At 38.9% G+C, this 20,792-nt stretch overlaps 1 protein-coding gene across 4 annotated transcripts in view; it reads right to left on the reverse strand.

Annotated features, from left to right (window-relative positions):
* Window positions 1-17,040: 17,040 nt before the first annotated feature.
* The window catches only part of LOC107601728 (ribonuclease H1-like), an 8,185-nt gene continuing 4,433 nt past the window's right edge, over window positions 17,041-20,792 (reverse strand). For 2 of the 4 annotated variants that reach the window (XM_016294023.1, XM_016294031.1), the window contains exons 5-9: window positions 18,922-19,021; window positions 18,711-18,765; window positions 18,547-18,631; window positions 18,248-18,372; window positions 17,042-17,417 (exon numbers count right to left, since the gene is read on the reverse strand). In XM_016294023.1, the coding sequence (XP_016149509.1) occupies window positions 17,331-17,417; window positions 18,248-18,372; window positions 18,547-18,631; window positions 18,711-18,765; window positions 18,922-19,021 (452 nt within the window). In that variant the 3' untranslated portion in view covers window positions 17,042-17,330. Of the gene's footprint in view, window positions 17,418-18,247; window positions 18,373-18,546; window positions 18,632-18,710; window positions 18,766-18,921; window positions 19,022-20,792 lie in introns of all 4 variants that reach the window. The other 2 variants (XM_016294007.1, XM_016294015.1) reach the window with 2 other exon arrangements.

A 20,792-nucleotide genomic window follows, 5' to 3' on the forward strand; every position in this document is an offset into this window, starting at 1 on the left:
AGAATGAGGGAGAGAAATAACGAATGGCTGAACAGAGAGCGAGAACGAGTGAAAGAAATCAATAGCTAGGTTTCATGCAGGGCAGGTTGCTGTGGGCTGTGTTGTCAAGGTGACAGAGGAGCTATGGGGCTAGGTGGCGCAGGCTGATGAATGGGCAGCGGTTGAATGACCTCATGCTACCCATACTGCTCTGCTCCTCTCCAGCCTGACTGAACCTGCGCGGCACACCTTCTACTACTGTATCTACACCAGCTCGCTTCGTGCCAGCCGCTCTTCGCCATGCCAGGGCCAGAAGTGGGCACAGATGCCTACACAAGCCTGGCTGTGTCTGGCAGCGATCTGCACGTAAATCTAATCAACAAAGGAATATGTTTGTTTCTGCTACATAAAGATGCCAGTTTAGTCAAAGCCTGCAAGTAGCTGCATATAATAGTTGCAGGACAAATTATGTGAACACTGACATGGATTTCTGTATAAAATGATGATAAAATATTATCTGATCTGGAGTCACTAGACAAACTTAAGCAAATAATACACAATGACACGTTCATTAAAACTGAACACACTGTGTAAATATTCAGAGATTAGCATGAAAAAAGTATGTGAACACCTTGTATTTCAGTAACTGGTTGACTCAGTAATAACATCCACCCATATGTGTGAGTGTGTGTGTGTACGTATATATGACAATTACATCAGATTAAACACTTTAAGGGATAGCTTTATCCAAAAATGAAAATTCTGTCATTATTTACCTTGATGTTGTGCCTAACTCATATGACTTGTATGAAGAATGTTGATGTTCAACCTACATTGGCCCATCAGATTATCTTGTATGGACAAAAACAAAAAGGTTTGGGGTGACATGACGGTAAGAAAATGATTACAAATGATTATTAAATTATCTTTGGTTAGCTATTTCTTAAAAAAAAGAATTCTGATAAAGAAATGACACATACATACTGTAGCGACTCAGCTCATGGGAAATATGAATAATTAACCATAACTAGTTATAATTAATTATGAATATTTTAGATCCGCTGTAGATATTTAGCTGACCTCTCAGGGTCAACTGTCTTGTCAATTCTAAGAACGTTAATTTCCTGGTTAAAGGAAATAACTTTCTTACTGTACAATTCTACAAAAGCTTGTAGCATAAATCTGCATGATTAAGTGACTCCAGTTATGAGCAAACAATGAACCACGTCAAGTGTGTATCGGGTGTCAGGGTTACCATGGAACCAGGGGCCTGTTCGGCTTCCTGGGGTGTTACAGAGTATTTGTTAAATCTAGCTAACAAAATATATATTGTGTGTTTGAGTGGTCCAGACGCTACAATACATCTCCGTTCAAACTTTTTAAATAATTAAGATTTTTTTAAATGTCTCTTATGCTCACCAAAGCTGCATTTATTTGATCAAAATATAACAAAACAGTAATTTAGCGAAATATCATTACAATTTAAAATAGCTGCTTTCTATTTTAACATATTTTAAAATCTATTTTATTTCTGAGCTGGAAAAGCTGAAGTCAGTGTTTCATGATCCGCCAGAAATCATGATTATGATTTTATATGATATTTTATAATATATAATCTAATATGCATATAATTATATATATATATATTTTTTTTTTTTTTTTTTTTTTTAAAAAAAAAAAAAAAGGTTTTAAGCCAGTTATTTCTATCTTTTGCTTTAGTGTGTCAGCAGGATATCATTTTACATTCCAAACATTTCTATTGCCATTAATTGTAATAATTCATGAGATTGAGAATTCTTTATGAGAATAAAAATTAGATTTTTGTCTGACAACAGCCAGTGCTCCACACAGAGATCTGATCATCATCCAGTCTGTCTGGAATTACATGAAGAAACAGAACAAACTGAGACAGATTAAATCCAGAAGAACTGTGGCAACGTCTCCAAGATGCTTCAAGAAACCTTCCTGCAGAGCTACAGTACTGTGAAATGTTTTAGGCACTTGTGTAAAAATGCTGTAAAGTGAGATTGATTTAAAAAATAATGTCATAAATAAATTTTATTTATCAATTAACTAAATCAAATCAACATTTGGTGTGACCAACCTTTGCATTTAAAACAGCTTTTGTCCTTGCACTTGCACATCATTTTTCAGGTATCTTTGCAGGTAGGTTTCTTGAAGTGTTTTTGACATGTGACATTGCCACAGTTCTTCTGCATTTAGTCTGTCTCAGTTTTTTTCTGTTTCTTCATGTAATTCCAGATGGACTGGATGATGGTGAAATCAGTTATAGTCCGAAGGGCAGTACTAAATGGAAAAAAATTATATTTCAACAAAATAAGACAAATTTGGACATGTTCATCCTGTTCAAAAGTTTTCAAAAGGCTCTTAATGCATCGTGTTTCCTTCTGGAGCAACAGTGAATGTTTGAACCTTTTTAAATAGTTGTGTTTGAGTCCCTCAGTTGTCCTCAGTGTGAAAAGATGGATCTCAAAATCATACAGTCACTGCTGGAAAGGGTTCAAATATGCAAAAGATGCTGGAAAACTGAAGAATCTGCAGGACCTGAAGGATTTTTCTGAAGAACAGTGCTCAGTTTAACTGTTCAGAACAAACAAGGGACTCATGAACAACCATCACAAAACAAAAAAACAGTTGTGGATCATCCAGGTAACTCACAGTATTAAGAACCAAGGGTTCCCAAAATTTTGAATGGGGTTATATTAATAATTTCAGCATAAAAAATAACATGCATTTTGTATGATCTCTCTTATTTGGTTAAAATTATTCACATTTTGACACATTCTGCTCATTCTCTATAGAATTTTTGTTAATAGAGGTGAAGCTCTTAAGAGTTGGAAAGCATGCAATATAAAAACATGAAATAAACAAGAGTGCTGCTCCACCCCCTAATGCCCTTATAGTGTTTTCTGATAAAGAGAGAGAGAGAGAGAGAGAGAGAGAGAGAGAGAGAGACAGTGCTCCACACAGAGATCTGATCATCATCCAGTCTGTCTGGAATTACATGAAGAAACAGAACAAACTGAGACAGATTAAATCCAGAAGAACTGTGGCAACGTCTCCAAGATGCTTCAAGAAACCTTCCTGCAGAGCTACAGTACTGTGAAATGTTTTAGGCACTTGTGTAAAAATGCTGTAAAGTGAGATTGATTTAAAAAATAATGTCATAAATAAATTTTATTTATCAATTAACTAAATCAAATCAACATTTGGTGTGACCAACCTTTGCATTTAAAACAGCTTTTGTCCTTGCACTTGCACATCATTTTTCAGGTATCTTTGCAGGTAGGTTTCTTGAAGTGTTTTTGACATGTGACATTGCCACAGTTCTTCTGCATTTAGTCTGTCTCAGTTTTTTTCTGTTTCTTCATGTAATTCCAGATGGACTGGATGATGGTGAAATCAGTTATAGTCCGAAGGGCAGTACTAAATGGAAAAAAATTATATTTCAACAAAATAAGACAAATTTGGACATGTTCATCCTGTTCAAAAGTTTTCAAAAGGCTCTTAATGCATCGTGTTTCCTTCTGGAGCAACAGTGAATGTTTGAACCTTTTTAAATAGTTGTGTTTGAGTCCCTCAGTTGTCCTCAGTGTGAAAAGATGGATCTCAAAATCATACAGTCACTGCTGGAAAGGGTTCAAATATGCAAAAGATGCTGGAAAACTGAAGAATCTGCAGGACCTGAAGGATTTTTCTGAAGAACAGTGCTCAGTTTAACTGTTCAGAACAAACAAGGGACTCATGAACAACCATCACAAAACAAAAAAACAGTTGTGGATCATCCAGGTAACTCACAGTATTAAGAACCAAGGGTTCCCAAAATTTTGAATGGGGTTATATTAATAATTTCAGCATAAAAAATAACATGCATTTTGTATGATCTCTCTTATTTGGTTAAAATTATTCACATTTTGACACATTCTGCTCATTCTCTATAGAATTTTTGTTAATAGAGGTGAAGCTCTTAAGAGTTGGAAAGCATGCAATATAAAAACATGAAATAAACAAGAGTGCTGCTCCACCCCCTAATGCCCTTATAGTGTTTTCTGATAAAGAGAGAGAGAGAGAGAGAGAGAGAGAGAGAGAGAGAATTGACGCATACTCATTGTTAATAAAGAATAACAATTTGGTCCCTTTGTAAATTCTCTTTGCCACCTTGAAGAATTCTCAGTTACTTAAAGTGTAGACAGACGGCCGGGAAGTAAGAAAACACACAGTCAAATGCATCCTCAATACTTCAATTTATTCATAGAAATACAGATATTATATAGGCATATGTCGAGGGGAGTTTCATCCTCTTAACCAATGAGGATATGAATAACATACACGTAGGATCTTTGGCCAAGAACATGTGTTTATATAAAATAGCCACATGTACAGAAAAACATGGACATATTAGGAATAGACTTTTGCGAAGAATGCTGAACTGTCTTCATGGTTTCATCACGAACTCCTTTACCCTTGTAGTCCTAACATTCCTGTCCTCATTGGGGCCTTTAAACCAAGAGAAGCTAATGTATACATTTAAGCATGCATACTTCACATATAAGTAAGACATATTTAAAACATAATATCAAGAGAGAGAGATGGATACAGAAGGAGGAATTCAGAGAGAATGCGTTGTATATATAAGAATGAGAGAGAGGGAGAAAAAGGAGGAGTAAGGCATGTCTGGAATCAACAGAAAGACAGAGAGTGTTTTCTAACACTCATGCACTGAGTCGTGCCATCTGCTCAACTTGGCAGCTTAACATTATACATCAGTGGAATGCCCCTCCCTCTCTCTCACTTTTCTCTCTGATGATCAATCAGCAGTGGTTGCGGTCACCACAAAGTTATCTGTGGGGTCACAGCAGGCACAGCGGGCACAGCAGACATTCTGGGCACTAGTAGATCAGCAGGGGTGGAGCATTCATTCAGGCAGAGAGTGCAGGACAAAAACAACACTCATGTAGCCACAGCTCTGTTATACAACAGAAACATTGTTAATGTTATAATAAAATATGAGCTATAAAATAAAACATGACAAATTTTTGTCAGAAATGATCAAGGCACAGTCTTTTGAGGTTTTGTGCAAGTCTTTTGGCACTTTATCCTCAAGGTAACTATCAACTTCCTCAAAGACTTTCGAAACAAAATACTAAATGTGTTTGTGGTACTTATGATGTGTAAATATATAATAATTATAACGACAGCTCTAACACTCAAGCAGCATACTGTTGCTATGGTTACTACCTCAGGTGAGTGGTACAAGTGGCTATTTAGCACTTTCTAACTAACTTTTCATTTAGAAATTATATATATATATATATATATATATACACACACACACACACACACACATATCAGTGAACAAAACACTCAAGCAGTGAACTGTTGCTACTGTTACTGCCTCAGACGAATGGCAATATATATATACACCATGAGAACTCCATTTATTATTATTACTCATATATAAAGACCCGCCCACTTACACAGGAAGAGACCATCTGACTGACACGAAAAACAACCAAAACATGGTGTGTTAACCATTAACTACACCTAAAATATGCCTATAGACATGTTGTTTCATTGTCAATGATAAACCAGGAATATGTTCTACTTGGCCGATCATGGTCACCTCTTTTTCACTTATAAGAGTTATGGAAATAAGGAAATATATGTCTTTTAAAAGAAAATAACAGTATGCTATACTGCCTGCTGTTGTTTGCCCACAAGCTTGGTGCATTTGTGCTGTTGAAGGCCACGCTCCAGCGAGATAGAAAATGAGGCACAACAAACCCTCTGACTCATCTCATAGAAAAAACAGAAACACTGTGCCTTCACTCTCTTTGCATCTTCCCCGCTGAAAAGCTAGATGTGGGCCAAGATCAACCTCACTCTCTCTCTTTTTTCCCCCTCAATCTATTGTTGCTCTGAGATCCAGCCCCACAGCGGGAAGACATTCCTTCACATCTGATGGACTGATAATGGCGCCCCCGCTCCGTTCACTTGACCGGACATGGTCGGCACACTCTGTCGCTCTCTCTCCTTCTTTCTGTCGCACACACACACACAGACTCACGCACCCACATACACAAAATGTGCCTGTTCATTCAGGTTGATGCCATCAGAGGAGGATCTCAGGGGAAGCTAATTAAGTTGAAGGCAGGCCCTGCTGTCTGCTGATGAGCTGCAGAGACTTAGACTAGCCAGCATCTGAGTTCTCATAACTTGCCTGTATGATCTACAGCACTGCCTTCATATAGTTCGGTTCTGCCTGTCAGGAGATAACTGTCTGCTGTTTATGCATAACTGGCTAATAGTGGAAGATTAGAAATAAAGAGAGAGCGAGGGAGAGAGTGAGAAGATGGATAAATCAGGTTTTGAGAAATCAGATGGTAGACAGGGGGCACCATTGAGCATTTCATGCTGTTTTGTCTGTTGGAAATTAATGCACACCTCTATAATACCTGGGTTGTTTCTGAAATTGCCCCCATACGCTTATTTAGCAAACTAATTGAGTGGACAACAATTTGTAAGGGTGTTCAAAACCATAGTGGACATTATCAAGTGCACAAGTTCAGTCTCACAATGCACCTCAATAATGAGTATACAACCAACGTGACTACAGTACAGAATATATGCACTGTGAGAACTGCAGCGTCTGAATTCACTCATTCTTTTTTATTCATTCAGTGGACTATATTAGTGGACTAATGTAGGAAATAGTGAATGAGGGTATGGGGGGATTTCGGATACAGCCCTGGAGAAAGTCATCCGTTGTCATGCATATCAATCACCTGAGATGTAAATGCCATGTTACTAATCATAATAACAATAACACTGATTGGCTGATGACACCACAAGAACAACTATAATACTTCACTAGTGACTATCCAGAGCTGTGATGTGAAAAGCACCAGCCAAAATAGTCTGTCTCGCTTTTAAGAACACTAAAATACAACTAGGAACTTAAAAAACAAACAAAGAATAAAAAACACCTATTATAATTAAATATTATATATAAATGATGCTTGCATAAAAAGCTATTTGCATTGAAGTAAGAACAAACGCAAATTCAATTCAGTAGTCCACCATTTAGTGGAATGCTAAGATAGTAGGCTAAGCTGTTAGCTTGCTAACCAAAGGCACTGAAAACAAAGAAATATTTACTTTGATTATTTTTAGCTTTAGCAATGTAAGGGTATACTGTATTTAATCTCATTTAAACACATTGCCATGTATAAATATACAATAAAATGACTAACTACATCAAACATTGAATAGAGCAGGGGTGGCGAACTCCGGTCCTGGAGAGCCGCAGCCCTGCAGAGTTCAGCTCCAACCCTAATTAAAACTCACCTGCCTGTAGCTTCCTAGTAACCCTTCAGACCTTGATTAGCGTGTTCAGGTGTGTTTGATTAGGGTTGAAGCAAAACTCTGCAGGGCTGCAGCTCTCCAGGACCGACGTTCGCCACCCCTGGAATAGAGTATCCATAAAACCCCCACTCAACCAATGAAATTCCTTCGTTGAGGATTCTACATAGATTAGATAGATTTTTACAAAGATTTTTACAAAGGTACACTCTTAAAAATAAAGGTGCTTCAAAAGGTTCTTCAAGCGATGCCATAGAAGAACCATTTTTGGTTCCACACAGAACCATTCAGTCAAAGGTTCTTTAAAGAACCATCTCTTTCTTACCTTTTTATAATCTGAAGAACCTTCTTTCGCTAACAAAAAACCTTTTGTGAAACAGAAAGGTTCTTCAGATGTTAAAAGTTCTTTATGGAACCATTTAGACAAAAAGGTTATTCTATGGCATCGTGAAGCACCTTTATTTTTAAGAGTATACTATATAAGACAGCATGACAATAGCCAACTGAACAATGTTATGTCCAAAAATGTCAGAAACCTGGACAACTGCAGAACCTGAACCATTTAAATAATACCTTAAAGGGGTCATATGATGCGATTTCAAGTTTTCCTTTCTCTTTGGAGTGTTACAAGCTGATTGTGCATAGATAAGATCCCTGAAGTTGCAAAGACTAAAGTCTCAAAACCAAAGAGATATTCTTTATCAAAGTTAAGACTCTGCCACGCCCCCCTAAAACGGCTCGTTCTAACATGCCCCCACATACTGTATCTACCTCACTATGTGGAAATATTTGCATAATGCGCTCAAATGTGCACACAAAGAAAGAAGGCGTGGTTTCAGTAACCGCAGTTAGTGTTGAAGCAGCATGTCAGGGAGACGCTGTGTGTTTCTAGGTGAAAGCAAAAGCACTTTATTTGGCCTTCCGAAAGTAGATGCATTTAGGAATCTTTAAGATTACTTACAACAGAACAGCAATGCATTTTATGGACGACCGTTTCGTGAACCTAGGAGAGGAGGTAATTCTGACTTTGCTATGACAATCTGGCGCTTCTGAATCAGCTACTGTTTTGTTATTAGTTTAAGTATTTGCTATTGACTGTTCAAATGCGGAGTTCTGCACATCGTGTGTGAGCGAGAGAGAGCGTCACATCACAGTGGACTCAGCTGTCTTAACCGTGGCTTGTGTACTGCACACATAGCAGCTTCATCACTGTGTCTGTCACGCGACTCTGTTCCCCTTTCGGGCTCTGTCTTTACATTTATTTTGAAAGATGAAGCTCGCGATTATGGTAAGGGGTGTTACATTTCCGACGAGTGCTTGTGGTGTTCGGCCAATCACAATGCACTGGGTCAGCTGGCCAATCAGAGCAGACTGCGCTTGTCGGAAGGAGGGACTTCGAGAGAGGCGGGGCATAGAGGACCTACAATAATGTACAGTATTTGAAAAATAATGTGTTTTTTGAACATTAAAGCATGTCAACATATTCTGTTACACCAAATACACAAAATAATGATCTTTAAAAAAGCATCATATGACCCCTTTAACAACTGAAAACATGCTCTCGTCCTTTTCTCTTGCACAGTGGGAATGAGGAAAAGGAAAAAATATGGCATTGGTGCAGAAAGGCTCCCTCAGCTTGTGTACGCAAGAGCATTCTTCCTCACTCGTTCTCATTTTACACTCAGCAGCATCCAGATTGCCTGTTGTTTTTCTATAGTGACTCCAATCATGCAAGCCGCACATTTAAAACATTTAAAAGACGTCAGCAATCATTTAACCCCCTCCTCCCCCAAATTGTCTTTTTTAACTCTAAAAAAGAAAGAAGAGCAGCTCCAGAGATCCCCTATTACCCACACGAATGCTTCATACTTGCAGCTGTTCTCTCCTCCTCTCTTTCATTCCAATTTCTCATCTGCTGTATATCATCACTATATTGCAATATCACAAACTAACATTTTATTAAAGGGCAATATGTGTCCTGCATGGAACTTATTTTCAAGGGTAATTTAAGTGTTATGATGGGTATATTTTTCTAAACATATATAAACACAGCATGTTTATATATTTATTCAATTATTTGAACTGAATAAATTATTTGAAATAAATTATTTAAAATCAAACATAGCTGTTAATAATGCACAAGATATTATAACATGCCAGAAAATATTTTAAACAACTGTCTGGTTCCAGTTAGCATATACAACTCTCTATCATTTCCAACAATTTCCGCCTCAGAGTAATAAATTAAATTGTGAGATGAAGTATAAAATGACAAATAATCCCATTCTGAGATATGAAGTCACACGTATGAGAAATAGTCTCTATAACGAGAACATCTTTCAATAGTGAGATATGCAATAGCAATTACACAAGATAAATTCACAATTATAAGTAAAAGTTGAAATGTAAGACAAAGTTGCAATAAAATATGTCACTGTAGAACTAAGACCATTCTAAACATATACCTATACAAGCCCATAATAAAATATTGTGGAATATATCAAATGCTAGATAATATTAAAGGAAAAAAAATAACTACTGGGCATTTTCCCCTGAGCATTTACATATCTGTGGCCTTTTTTCAATGCTTCCTGTCCAACAGAGCTCTTTCCTGTTTTCACATCCTCCAACTACATATTCTGAGCCTTCTAACATTGTAAATCGTACGCTCTCATCTTTTTGCACACTTCCTCTGCTCTATCTAACTGTTTGTTCCCTCCCTCTCTTTTCTGCTAATACCCTGGTGCTCAGCAGGGCTCTGCGCCCCACAGTGTGTCTGCCTGCATCTCACGCTCATTAAGATTAAACATGGGATTCTACCAGTGCACAGGCAGAGCTGTGGGCATGGAGGTAACCCAGGTTCACGAGCTGATTGTGGCAATTATGATTTTATTTTCTAAAGCCCCTCAGGTGCCAGGGGAGAAACATAAGCGTGATTCAGTGTTTAATACAATTCTGTGTTCCTCATGCAAATTCACATGTCCCACTCCAAGTGGGTTAAAAATATGCTGTTCTGCCTCAGTAAATGCTGTTTGTTTTATAAATATGAACTTCAGCAAATCACAAAGCTTCAGTTCAGACAGAAATGGAACAAATAAATATATATATTCAGTCATTATGTAAATTTGTAAGTCAACCAGGAAGGCTAATTCTCCTTGGTTGGGAATTTCACATGGGTTTTTAGGAGAAGATAATTTGAAGAATGCCTGTTTGTTTTTGCCAGTACAGTGAAAGTCAGTGGGGTCCAAATCCACACTGTATGTACAAAAAACATTGAAACATTTTTAAAATATTCCACAAACGAAAGTCATACTGTTACGGGGCTGACGAGACGTGAGACATGCGGATCCATGTGCAAGCTTTTATTTAAAAGACGTGGTAACAAACACAGGCAGGGTCGAAACACCAGCGAACAGATATAGTATGGGCAAAACGTAAGAGCAGTCCAGTAAACGGGAGTGGGTCGATCGGCGGTGAACAATATCCAACAGGGCAAGGCAAAGAGAGATAATCCCGGTACACAGCAATAATCCAGTCAGGGGCAAACAGAGTCCAAACGGCAAGACGAAGGGGGTAATCTGAAATACACAGGTGTAACGAATCAGCTCATGGGAAATATGAATAATTAATCATAACTAGTTATAATTAATTATGAATATTTAGATCCGCTGTAGATAATAAGACTAAGTTTGATACTTGCGAGTCTCGTCTGTCTGAAAGAGATTCCTGATGCAATCTTAAGGTTTCCAGTTGATCTTTGCTGAATTTGGGTCGATGAAAAGAACCAGTTTGAGTCGACGCTACACAGGCGAGAATCAAAACACGGGAAAAACAGGCAAGACTAAGAAATACTGGGAAAAGATAGAGCAGGCTCCGTAATGTAGCTATCCCTAGGTGAGCGATAAATGCTAAACAATACTCGGCAGAAGGAAGAGATAAGAGTGAGTGTTAAATAGGGAGTGAGTGATATGAAACAGCTGTGTGTCACATCAGTGCTGTGTGCAATCAGTGCAATGAATGATGGGATATGTAGTCCGGAGTGATATGCAACAGGGTGTAGTGCGAGAGTCAATGAAAATGGAAAGGGTGACCTCTGATGGCTAGCAGACGGAAGTTCATGGACCGGATACGTAACACATACATGTTTGGAACGACAATGAGGGTGAGTAAATGGTGACTGAATGTTTTATTTTGGGTGAACTATCCCTTCAAGAATGTAATTAACGGTTTTAACATTTTGTTCCTCAAACACGAGTTTGGAAACTATTTTGTGCTTTTAAAAGTAAGTTGCTAACAAGTTGCTAAGGACTACCACTACCACAAGAAAGTGAGTTTTATGTGCGTTCTGAATTAGAGAACCATTATATTCCTTAGGTCCCTTTTCTAAAAACCCATACAAAATTCCTAAGGTAAATTCCCATGACTTATTCTCTTTTGGATTGTAGAGCTACAAACTGAACAGCTTGATGAGAATGCAGTGTCTTCACGAGCCCATTTTGATGCATTTTTGAGCTTGAAAAAGGGATGTTATAATGCCGCACCATCTCAGTGATCCTGCGTTTGGCTGTCGGCGCACTCCGCCTCCCTTCACAGACGACTTGCTCTTCATTATGCGTCTAGGGAGAGGGGGGTCTCGTCTCTGTAATATTATCTCATGCTTGGTTAGAAGGGTGCTGCATAATTAGAGGTGGGAAAACTGATGGATGGGGGAGCAGTGTGGTGTGATGCTGAGCGGTGTGACCCCGCTGACCTTGTTATCATTATGGGTGGCAGGGTTGACCAGTCCAGCCCCTGCTTCAGCAAGCAGCTGTTGCCTTTAATGGCATCATTTGCTCTTCACCTTGTCACCCCCGCTACCTTTCTCTCACTAACTGTCTCTCTGTCTCTTTCTCTCTGTGGTTTCCCGTCTCATGGTCAAGGGCAGTTGAGAGCATGCCAAATCTGACTGGCAGCCTCATCAAGGTGAGGACTCAGATGGTCATAGTAACTGTACCAGCAAGTGAGGTTGATTCTTCTGAAAATTTGACCAAAAATGATTTTTACTAAACATTTCCAAATAGATATTCATTTACAAATTACTTCCTTCATACATGACTACAAAACATACCATATATAAAGTAGATACAGTGGTCCCAAAGAGGTAGAGACTTAACAAAAAAAAACATGTTTGACTATTATTGCATTATATAAGAAAATATCAGACTGAGTTGCCTCCATTTTAAAGAAAAATAGCACAAGCAAAGAAGTTATATTTAAAATGGAAAATTGTGGACACTTACCAATTGTAAGCTGCTAATTTTGAGAACTAAACCTGCTAGGAAACCTGCAGAAGTGACTTCATATATCCACTAAAATTGCCAGTTGAGTAATAGAAATTGTAACTAAGTAAGATTAAGAATAAAGTGTAAGTGTAAGTGTCAAACACTTTTTGGAGAATAAAAGAACTACAGGAAAAGAATGAATTACAGAAAGAACTACAGAAAAAAGAGAACTACAGAAGGAAAGAAAGAGATACAGAAAGAAAGAAAGAAAATAGTAAATACAGAAAGAAAGAAAGAACAGAAAATACAGAAAGAAAAAGAAAAAAAACAAAAATACAAAGAACTACAGAAAGAAAGAAAGAACAATTTTCTTAATGATCTAACAACTCTTTGTGCAAGTAAGGGTGACGGAGACACAGATGTTCCTTTTGTTTTTCTCCTTACAAATGCTGAAAATATTGCTCGGTAGCTGCTTGACAAATGTTTCATTAAAAATTCAGCACGACTGGCTCACTTTGGTTACATGTGAGGAGGTGCCACGGCCACCTCATCTGCAAGCACGTGATGGGTAACTTCAGCTTTAAGAGAATGGATCTCCTGCTGTGGGATTAAACTGAGTTATCTGGTAGCTTGATGAGTCAGTCTCATATACACACACAGTCTGAGGCAGCCTGAAGGCCAGGCGACACAGCAGACTCTCCTGAGCTCACTGAATTTAAGTGGCAGTTCAGAGCACGGCCATCTGCACTATTTGGGTCAAGGACTTTGGGTTTCGATGCACATAAAAGATGATGCAGTACTTAGCTATGGTGATATCTCAGTGTGGTTGAGCGCTTTGGAGAGCTCCTAAGCAGGTGTACTGTCTGAGCGACAGGGAGGGTGGAGTGAGAGAAAATGGGAATGAAAGCTGCAGAGTGCTGCAGTGCTGGAGCTCACCTTGTCAAGCCCCTCTCTGCAGGCAGGCCTTGCCCTTGCAAACAGCAGACCACTAGGTGTCTAAAGCATGTAGAACTAGAGATACTGGCCTATTAAAAAGGAACATTTTGGTTTAGTGCAAGTTAAGTTCTATCGGTATAGCATTTGTTAAACTGATAAAAGAAATGATTTAGACAAGTCCCTGATTTTCAAAACAAAAATGGAGGCTATGTGACAGTTGAAAAGGAAGTAAATGGGACCAATTTTTTATTATTTGGTAACAGACGTAGTAGGGACTTAATTTGACCTATTAGGCAAAATAGTTGGCAAAGTGTTGTGTCACAAGAGAGAAATCTGCCAGTTCACTTGAAGATTATTCACTTATGACATTGTAATGAAAAATAATGCAGACAGAAAAAAGAAAATGCCATGCTTACTTTTAGGCAGAAATTTTTCAGTTAAAACGTACGCATTATTTGACCCATAAAGCTGTTTAAATTATTTTCTTTATTATTATTAATTATTAATTAGTTACCATACATATAGTTCACGTTTGGTGGCTATACTTTTGAAAACAAAGAGTATTGTAATGTTTACATATGCCCTTTCACTTCACTGTGCCTCACTGTAAAAACAGATGTTTGCTTGTTTAAGAAAAGGAGGGAAGGGTGGAAATGAATTTGGCTGAAATCAACATTATGTCAGAAATGTTGTTGTTTAACTTGTACTTATTAGTTTGTCTTTACTGTACCCCTCGCGGAAGCTACTTCGCTCTGAAGCGACTTCCGTCGAGCACACCGGGGTAGTTCGCTCCATATGTTTACTTCTCTCGGGTACGTTTCTTCTCCCTTCCACTATTTTGCAGCCTCTGATTCCGGCAGCTTCAAAGACCAACAAAATAAATAGAAATACAAACTTCTCTCTTCGCATTAGCGCATCACAACAACAAGCGACGAGGGTTTCTGACAGAATCTTCTCTGTCTTTATCGCAAGAGATATCAAACAGTCAGCCTAGTTCTGAGGCAGCAGTTAGGCTGATGCCGTTCCAGACAGCTGTCATGGAAACAGATGTCTGTTCGGTTACAAGCTGCAGGTTTGCTCCCGTGGTAACGGCTTGCCGGTGCCTTTGATTGTGACTCGCTGTGCCTGCTCCGAATGTGGCTTCCATTGAAGTCTCTGCACAAAGAGGCCTCATCGTGTGATTGTTGGATTCATTAGTGGAAATTCCCCTACACTTTCTTCCAGATTTGAGGGCCCGAGTCAGCTGTGACATAGTTTTTGAAGAGAGCAGAGACCAGATGTGCTGTAATGATGGGGTGTTTTTGGTGTGCCTCCTCCTTCCCTTAATCTCCAACAAATTATCACCATGTTTGATAATCAAACAGTCTTCAGATAAGTTCTAAACGTTACCAGTTGGAACAACTAACTTCCATAATTACAAAATTAGCTAATCTACATTCCCCATTAGGCTTGAGAATAGATTTCATCTTCAGATTCCACAATAAGACTTGCAAGGAGACTTTTAGTATACATTTAGTATACATCTAGACTTTTAGTATACACCACAAGCACGCACAAATCAGGCAACCAACTTGACTTAATTTACACACGCAATTGTATTGCAGACAACATTCTGGTCAAACCCCTACATATCTCTGATCATTTCTTCATTACATTTCAACTACATTTTGCTACCTGTGTGCCACCAACCCCCATACCGGTTACTTTTAGACGAAACCTACGCTCCCTTTCCCCCTCCCATCTTTCCTCCGTTGTATCCTCCTCTCTTCCCTCACCTACCCATTTCTCATCTCTGGATGTGAATGCAGCAACTGACACTTTATGCTCTACTTTAACCTCTTGTCTAAATGATATTTGTCCTCTCTCCTCCAGGCCAGCACGGACTGCCTGGTTATCCAATGTTATCCTGGTTATCCAATGTTCTTCGTGAACATCGGACCAAACTCAGGGCAGCTGAGAGAAAATGGTGCAAATCAAAAGATCCGTCAGACCTGAGTATGTATCAGTCTTTGCTTTCATCTTTCTCTGCTGAAGTCCATACTGCCAAATCTTCATACTTCCACAACAAGATCAACAGCGCTCCAGACACACGTAATCTCTTCAAAACTTTCCATTCTCTCCTCTGTCCCCCTCCACCACCTCCTACCACTTCTATAACAGCTGATGATTTTGCCACATTCTTCACATACAAAACCAGAACAATCAGTAGCCAATTCTCAGCCCCACACACACTGCAAAAACTCCCATCTTCTCCTTCTGTCCCCTCACTGAGACAGAAATATCAAAACTTCTGCTCTCCAGCCATCCTACAACATGCCATCTAGACCAATCTGCCATACAAGGTAGACTCAAGAAAACTGAAGCTGTGAAAGGTTACAAGCACTAAATCCTCTTTGTTTTCACCAGGCAAGGACAACCGGAGTCTCCTGACCTATAACTGTTGACCGCACATCCCGCTCTGAAGGTCTTGGATCTCAGCAGGAATTCAGAGGAGCTGAGCTCTGCAAGCAAAGGTCAGGATGGACTGCACTGAGGCCCTGGTGTTGAGATTCTCACCTCTGTTTATTTCATGAAAGAGAAGATGCCTTCACTCCTCCTCAGCCTGCTGTGCAGCTTATCTGTATTTAAGTTAACATTCAAGGCTTCTGTCTAGACCAGGGGTAGGCAAGTTCGGTCCTAGAGAGCCGCAGTCCTGCAGAGTTCAGCTCCAACCCTGAAAAAAAACCTCACCTGCCTATAGCCTTAGTAATCCTGAAGACATTGATTAGCTTGTTCAGGTGTGTTTGATTACCCCTGGTCTAGAAGCAGGCTTAAAGCAGAGAATCGGACAGGACCGTCATATAGCTCGAGATAAACGACAGCACTAAGAGAATTTCTTGAGCACTGATCATGAACAACATGCAAAGGCTCTCACTCTTTAATCGTAAAAATATAATTCACAGAACAATTAAAATCGTCATTATTTACTAACCCTCATGTGTTTCCAAACCTGTATGACCTCTTTCTTCTTTGGAATACATTAAAAAGGTATTTTGATTAGACTTGAGGTCCAAAAACATCTGACTTTCGTTATGTAGACTTAAAAAAACAATGATCTTTTTGAAGAATTAAGTCACAGATTGAGCAAATTGGATGGAATTGGATGAAGTTCTACTCTGCTATGGAGAACATTTAAAAAAAAAAAAGAAAATAGTAAAAATATAATAAAATTTAAATATCCTCATCATTTAGTTAAAATAACCCAGGTGAAGATGGGAAAGGCTCAGTAATAACTAAGAGCAAACTTAGATTTTTGTAAAGATAAAAACTATATTCTATTTTTCAGCATGAACTGCAGTGACACCTGCTGTTCATATCGAAGCATTTCAGTATAAGTGCATTTCAGAGCCATGACCTTAACTGAAAACATCTTTCTGAAAATAAGAGCAAGACAACGCATTCAGAGATAAAGAATCAATAATACATTATGGTGGCAGAACATTTTCAAGTGCTTATATTTCTGAGAGAAAAAAAATAAGTACCAGGAATCCATCCCAGGAACAATATATGACCATTTTTATTGACAGAACAATCAAAAAGTAAATTTTTGGCTAAGCATCGCTCTTCAGAATAGAAGAAAACTTGTTTCGAGTGTTGTTTGCAACATTACAACACTAGCACAACAAAATCAAAATAAGAAAGTGCATTAGTCACTGAGGATAAACAAACTACAACCTCGTCCTAGGCACCTACAATAATGCATTATTATAAAATTAACATGATAAAAGTGGGCTAACATGGGGGCTTTGCCGCTCCCTCCCGGGACAGTCTGTCTGCTTCCTCATTGCCTGTATACCCAGCATGACCTGGAATGTGCATCTAGAAATGAAGAATAAGAGAGATGGTACATTTTTTCATTTGCAGTCATTTCACTGGCCATGCCATGCATTTGTTTCATCACTCGTTGCATAATGCCAAGCATGCATGAGAGCATCTGAAAGTGAGGAGAAGGGTTCTGACATCAAGACGTGGTCTTAATTTTTTTTTGCACCACAGCAAAAAAGAAAAGAAAAATGCTACAAACACAAATTCTTCACAAAGCTAAATATTAATGTAAATATAAAATTAAATTTAAATAAACACCATGTATTGTAGTCTGAAGGTATCTTTCAATTTCTCAATTAAAGTTCTGGCATAGTCTTCAATATATGAATATATGAATATTAGTTTTAATATATGGATACTGATTTAGTAACTGAATTTATGTATTTATTTTTCTGACACTGTGTGTCATATTTAAATGTAGAGTGCTAGTTACTGAAGTTATCCAGCCAATATTCTAGATATAACAAAGTTTACAACAATACCTAATTTTGACCAAGAGGTACAGTATGTATTCAATATCCCACATTCAGAAGGATAGTGAACTTCCACACAATATAATGGATATAAATCACAGCATTCTTAATAGATCAGCTGCTCTGATCTTAATTTCCATCCTTAATCACCAGCATCAGTGAAAATTACACAGATATGCAAGACATCTCTTTGTTTGTGTTTATCAAAAATGATAGAGTGAAAACGTCTACAGCTGCACATTTACATCCCAAAAGAATGTTTATACACAAAGGTTGGGACATCATGCTTGAAACAAACAAATTGAATAGCAGATGCCATATTGTTCATCACTGTGAATACAGAAAACATACCCATTCGACCTCAAGTTCTGCATTTAGTTTATCCAGCTTTTGAAAGTCTTCCTTGTTGACTATGGCCCCGCCACCTTTAAGCCTCCAGCCATTAGACTTCCAAGTCTTTACCCAACTTGTAATGCCTTTAGAAATCCAAAAAAATGCATTGCAACCAATATTTAAATAAATAAACGTAAAAAAAAATGTTGTAAGTTATTTTTAAAATATCTATTAATAACAATAATAAATAAGTACTACACTGTTTTATGACCAGACATTTTCACAAGTATTTGAACATAAAATCAGAAAGCGCATACCATTAATGGTGAACTTGCTGTCCGTGTAGATCACAACTTTTTTTAAATTATTTTCTCTGGCTTGCTCGAGTGCCTTGCAAGCAGCCTGTGATGAGAAGTTTAACGATACAGTTATTGATAAAAGTGTATAAGAAAGAACACTGAAAGAACAACCTCCTTCTTACCTGCAATTCTGCTCTTTGGTTGGTCTGTCTTCCTGGAAGCCTCTCAGCAACATTACTGAGGAAACAATTAAAAGTAATTAAAACAATTAAAATGTATACATTTTTGACACTAAAACAGTGAAAATGTTGGCAGGGGGAAACAAAACATGAAAAGTATTGTTTTCTGAAATACCAGTTTTTTTCAGAATGCTATTAATCACAGATGACTTACAGTGGATGATCACGACCCCAATATACACCAATTCCTGCGCGTGCTCCTTTTTTCCCATTGGCTGTGCAACAGCCATCAGTGTATACTACTATAGCATCACCTGTAAAAAAAATGCACAGAGTAAAACATTTTACTGTGGTACTTCATAGACAGTCAGTAAAACCTATAGTAAAAATACTTATATCAAGTTCAAGTTCAAGTTGAGCTTTATTGTCATTCTGCTGCATGTGAGGACATACAGTGGAACGAAATGTCGTGCCTCACAGGACCACGGTGTCACATAAATACAGGCATACAACAGTGAAGTAAAACAGTAAAAAAAAACTATACAGTAAAGCAGTAAAAGCCTATACACAACTAACCTACTGACTGATTTTGATTATAAATATACTATATATATATATATATATATAAATGTTTACCTATACATAAGTAAAAAAATAAATAAAATAAAGAATACAGACTATACGGATGCTTCACATAATACTGTACATGTGCAAAGAGAAACATCGTAGTCAGCAGCTGGCTGGGGAACAGTGCAGATGATTTGTAGTGCATGAGCATGTAAACGCACCTATTACGGAGTCTTTTGTGGGATTTATGTACACAAAGCAGTGTGTGTGAAAAGTGTCTAGTGCACATACAGGAGAGTGTGTTTCTACAGGTGGTTTGTACAGGCCCTGTAGCACACTTCGAATTGTTTGAATTGTAGGAGGTGAGATGGTCCATGTTTCAGGAGGTAGGGGGTTATGTGGGGGTTTCAGAGGAGGGCGGGGTTATTTTAGTTCAGGGCTCTCACAGCCTGGGGGAAAAAGCTGTTGAGCAGTCTGGCGGAGCGGGCTCTGATGCTCCGGTACCGTCTTCCTGATGGCAAGAGCTGGAAGAGACTGTGGGAGGGATGGGTGGGGTCCTTCATGATACTGTTGGCTTTGCTGGAGCATCGTGTAAGGAAAATGTCCAGGATGGAGGGGAGAGGGGCACCGATGATCTTTGCAGCTGTGTTCACTGCCGCTGGAGGGGTCTTGCGGTCTGCTGCACTACAGTTCCCATACCAGACAGTGATGCAGCTGGTCAGCACGCACTCAATGGTGCCCCTATAGAATGTGGTGAGGATGGGAGGAGGGCGACTTGCTCTTTTCAGCCGGCGGAGAAAGTGTAGGCGCTGTTGTGCCTTCTTGGAGAGTGACATGGTGTTGGTGGTCCAGGTGAGATCCTCTGTGATGTGCACCCCCAGGAATTTAGTGCTGCTGACTCTCTCCACAGTCGAGCTGTCGATGGTCAGTGGGGGGTGGTCAACAGAGTTTCTCCTGAAGTCCATCACAACCTCCTTTGTCTTACTCACATTGAGGGACAGGTTGTTAGTGCCACACCATTCAACCAGCTTTGCCACTTCCTCTCTGTAGTGCGTTGTGGGGGCCCTGTGGGGCACCTGTGCTCAGTGTAGTAGTGCTCGAGGTGTTGTGGCCGACACGGACTGACTGAGGTCTTCCAGATAGAAAGTCCAGGATCCAATTACAGAGAGAATTGCTAAGGCCCAGCAGGTTTAGTTTATTGATGAGCTGTTGTGGGATTATTGTGTTGAATGCTGAGCTGAAGTCGATGAACAGCATTCTAACATAGGAGTCTTTATTTTCTAGGTGGGTAAGAGCCAGGTGGAGGGTGGAGGAAATTGCATCGTCTGTAGAGCGGTTTGGACGGTATGCAAACTGGAGCGGATCGAGTGTGTTGGGGAGGCTGGTTTTGATGTTGTGCATGACTAACCTCTCAAAGCACTTCATTATGACTTGAGTCAGTGCTATGGGACGGTAGTCGTTTAGACAGGACACAGGTGATTTCTTTGATACCGGTATGATTGTTGTGGATTTGAGACA

This window comes from Sinocyclocheilus grahami, unplaced genomic scaffold (assembly GCF_001515645.1).
Source record: "Sinocyclocheilus grahami isolate Dianchi unplaced genomic scaffold, SAMN03320097.WGS_v1.1 scaffold15.1, whole genome shotgun sequence".
Lineage (NCBI taxonomy): Eukaryota > Metazoa > Chordata > Actinopteri > Cypriniformes > Cyprinidae > Sinocyclocheilus > Sinocyclocheilus grahami.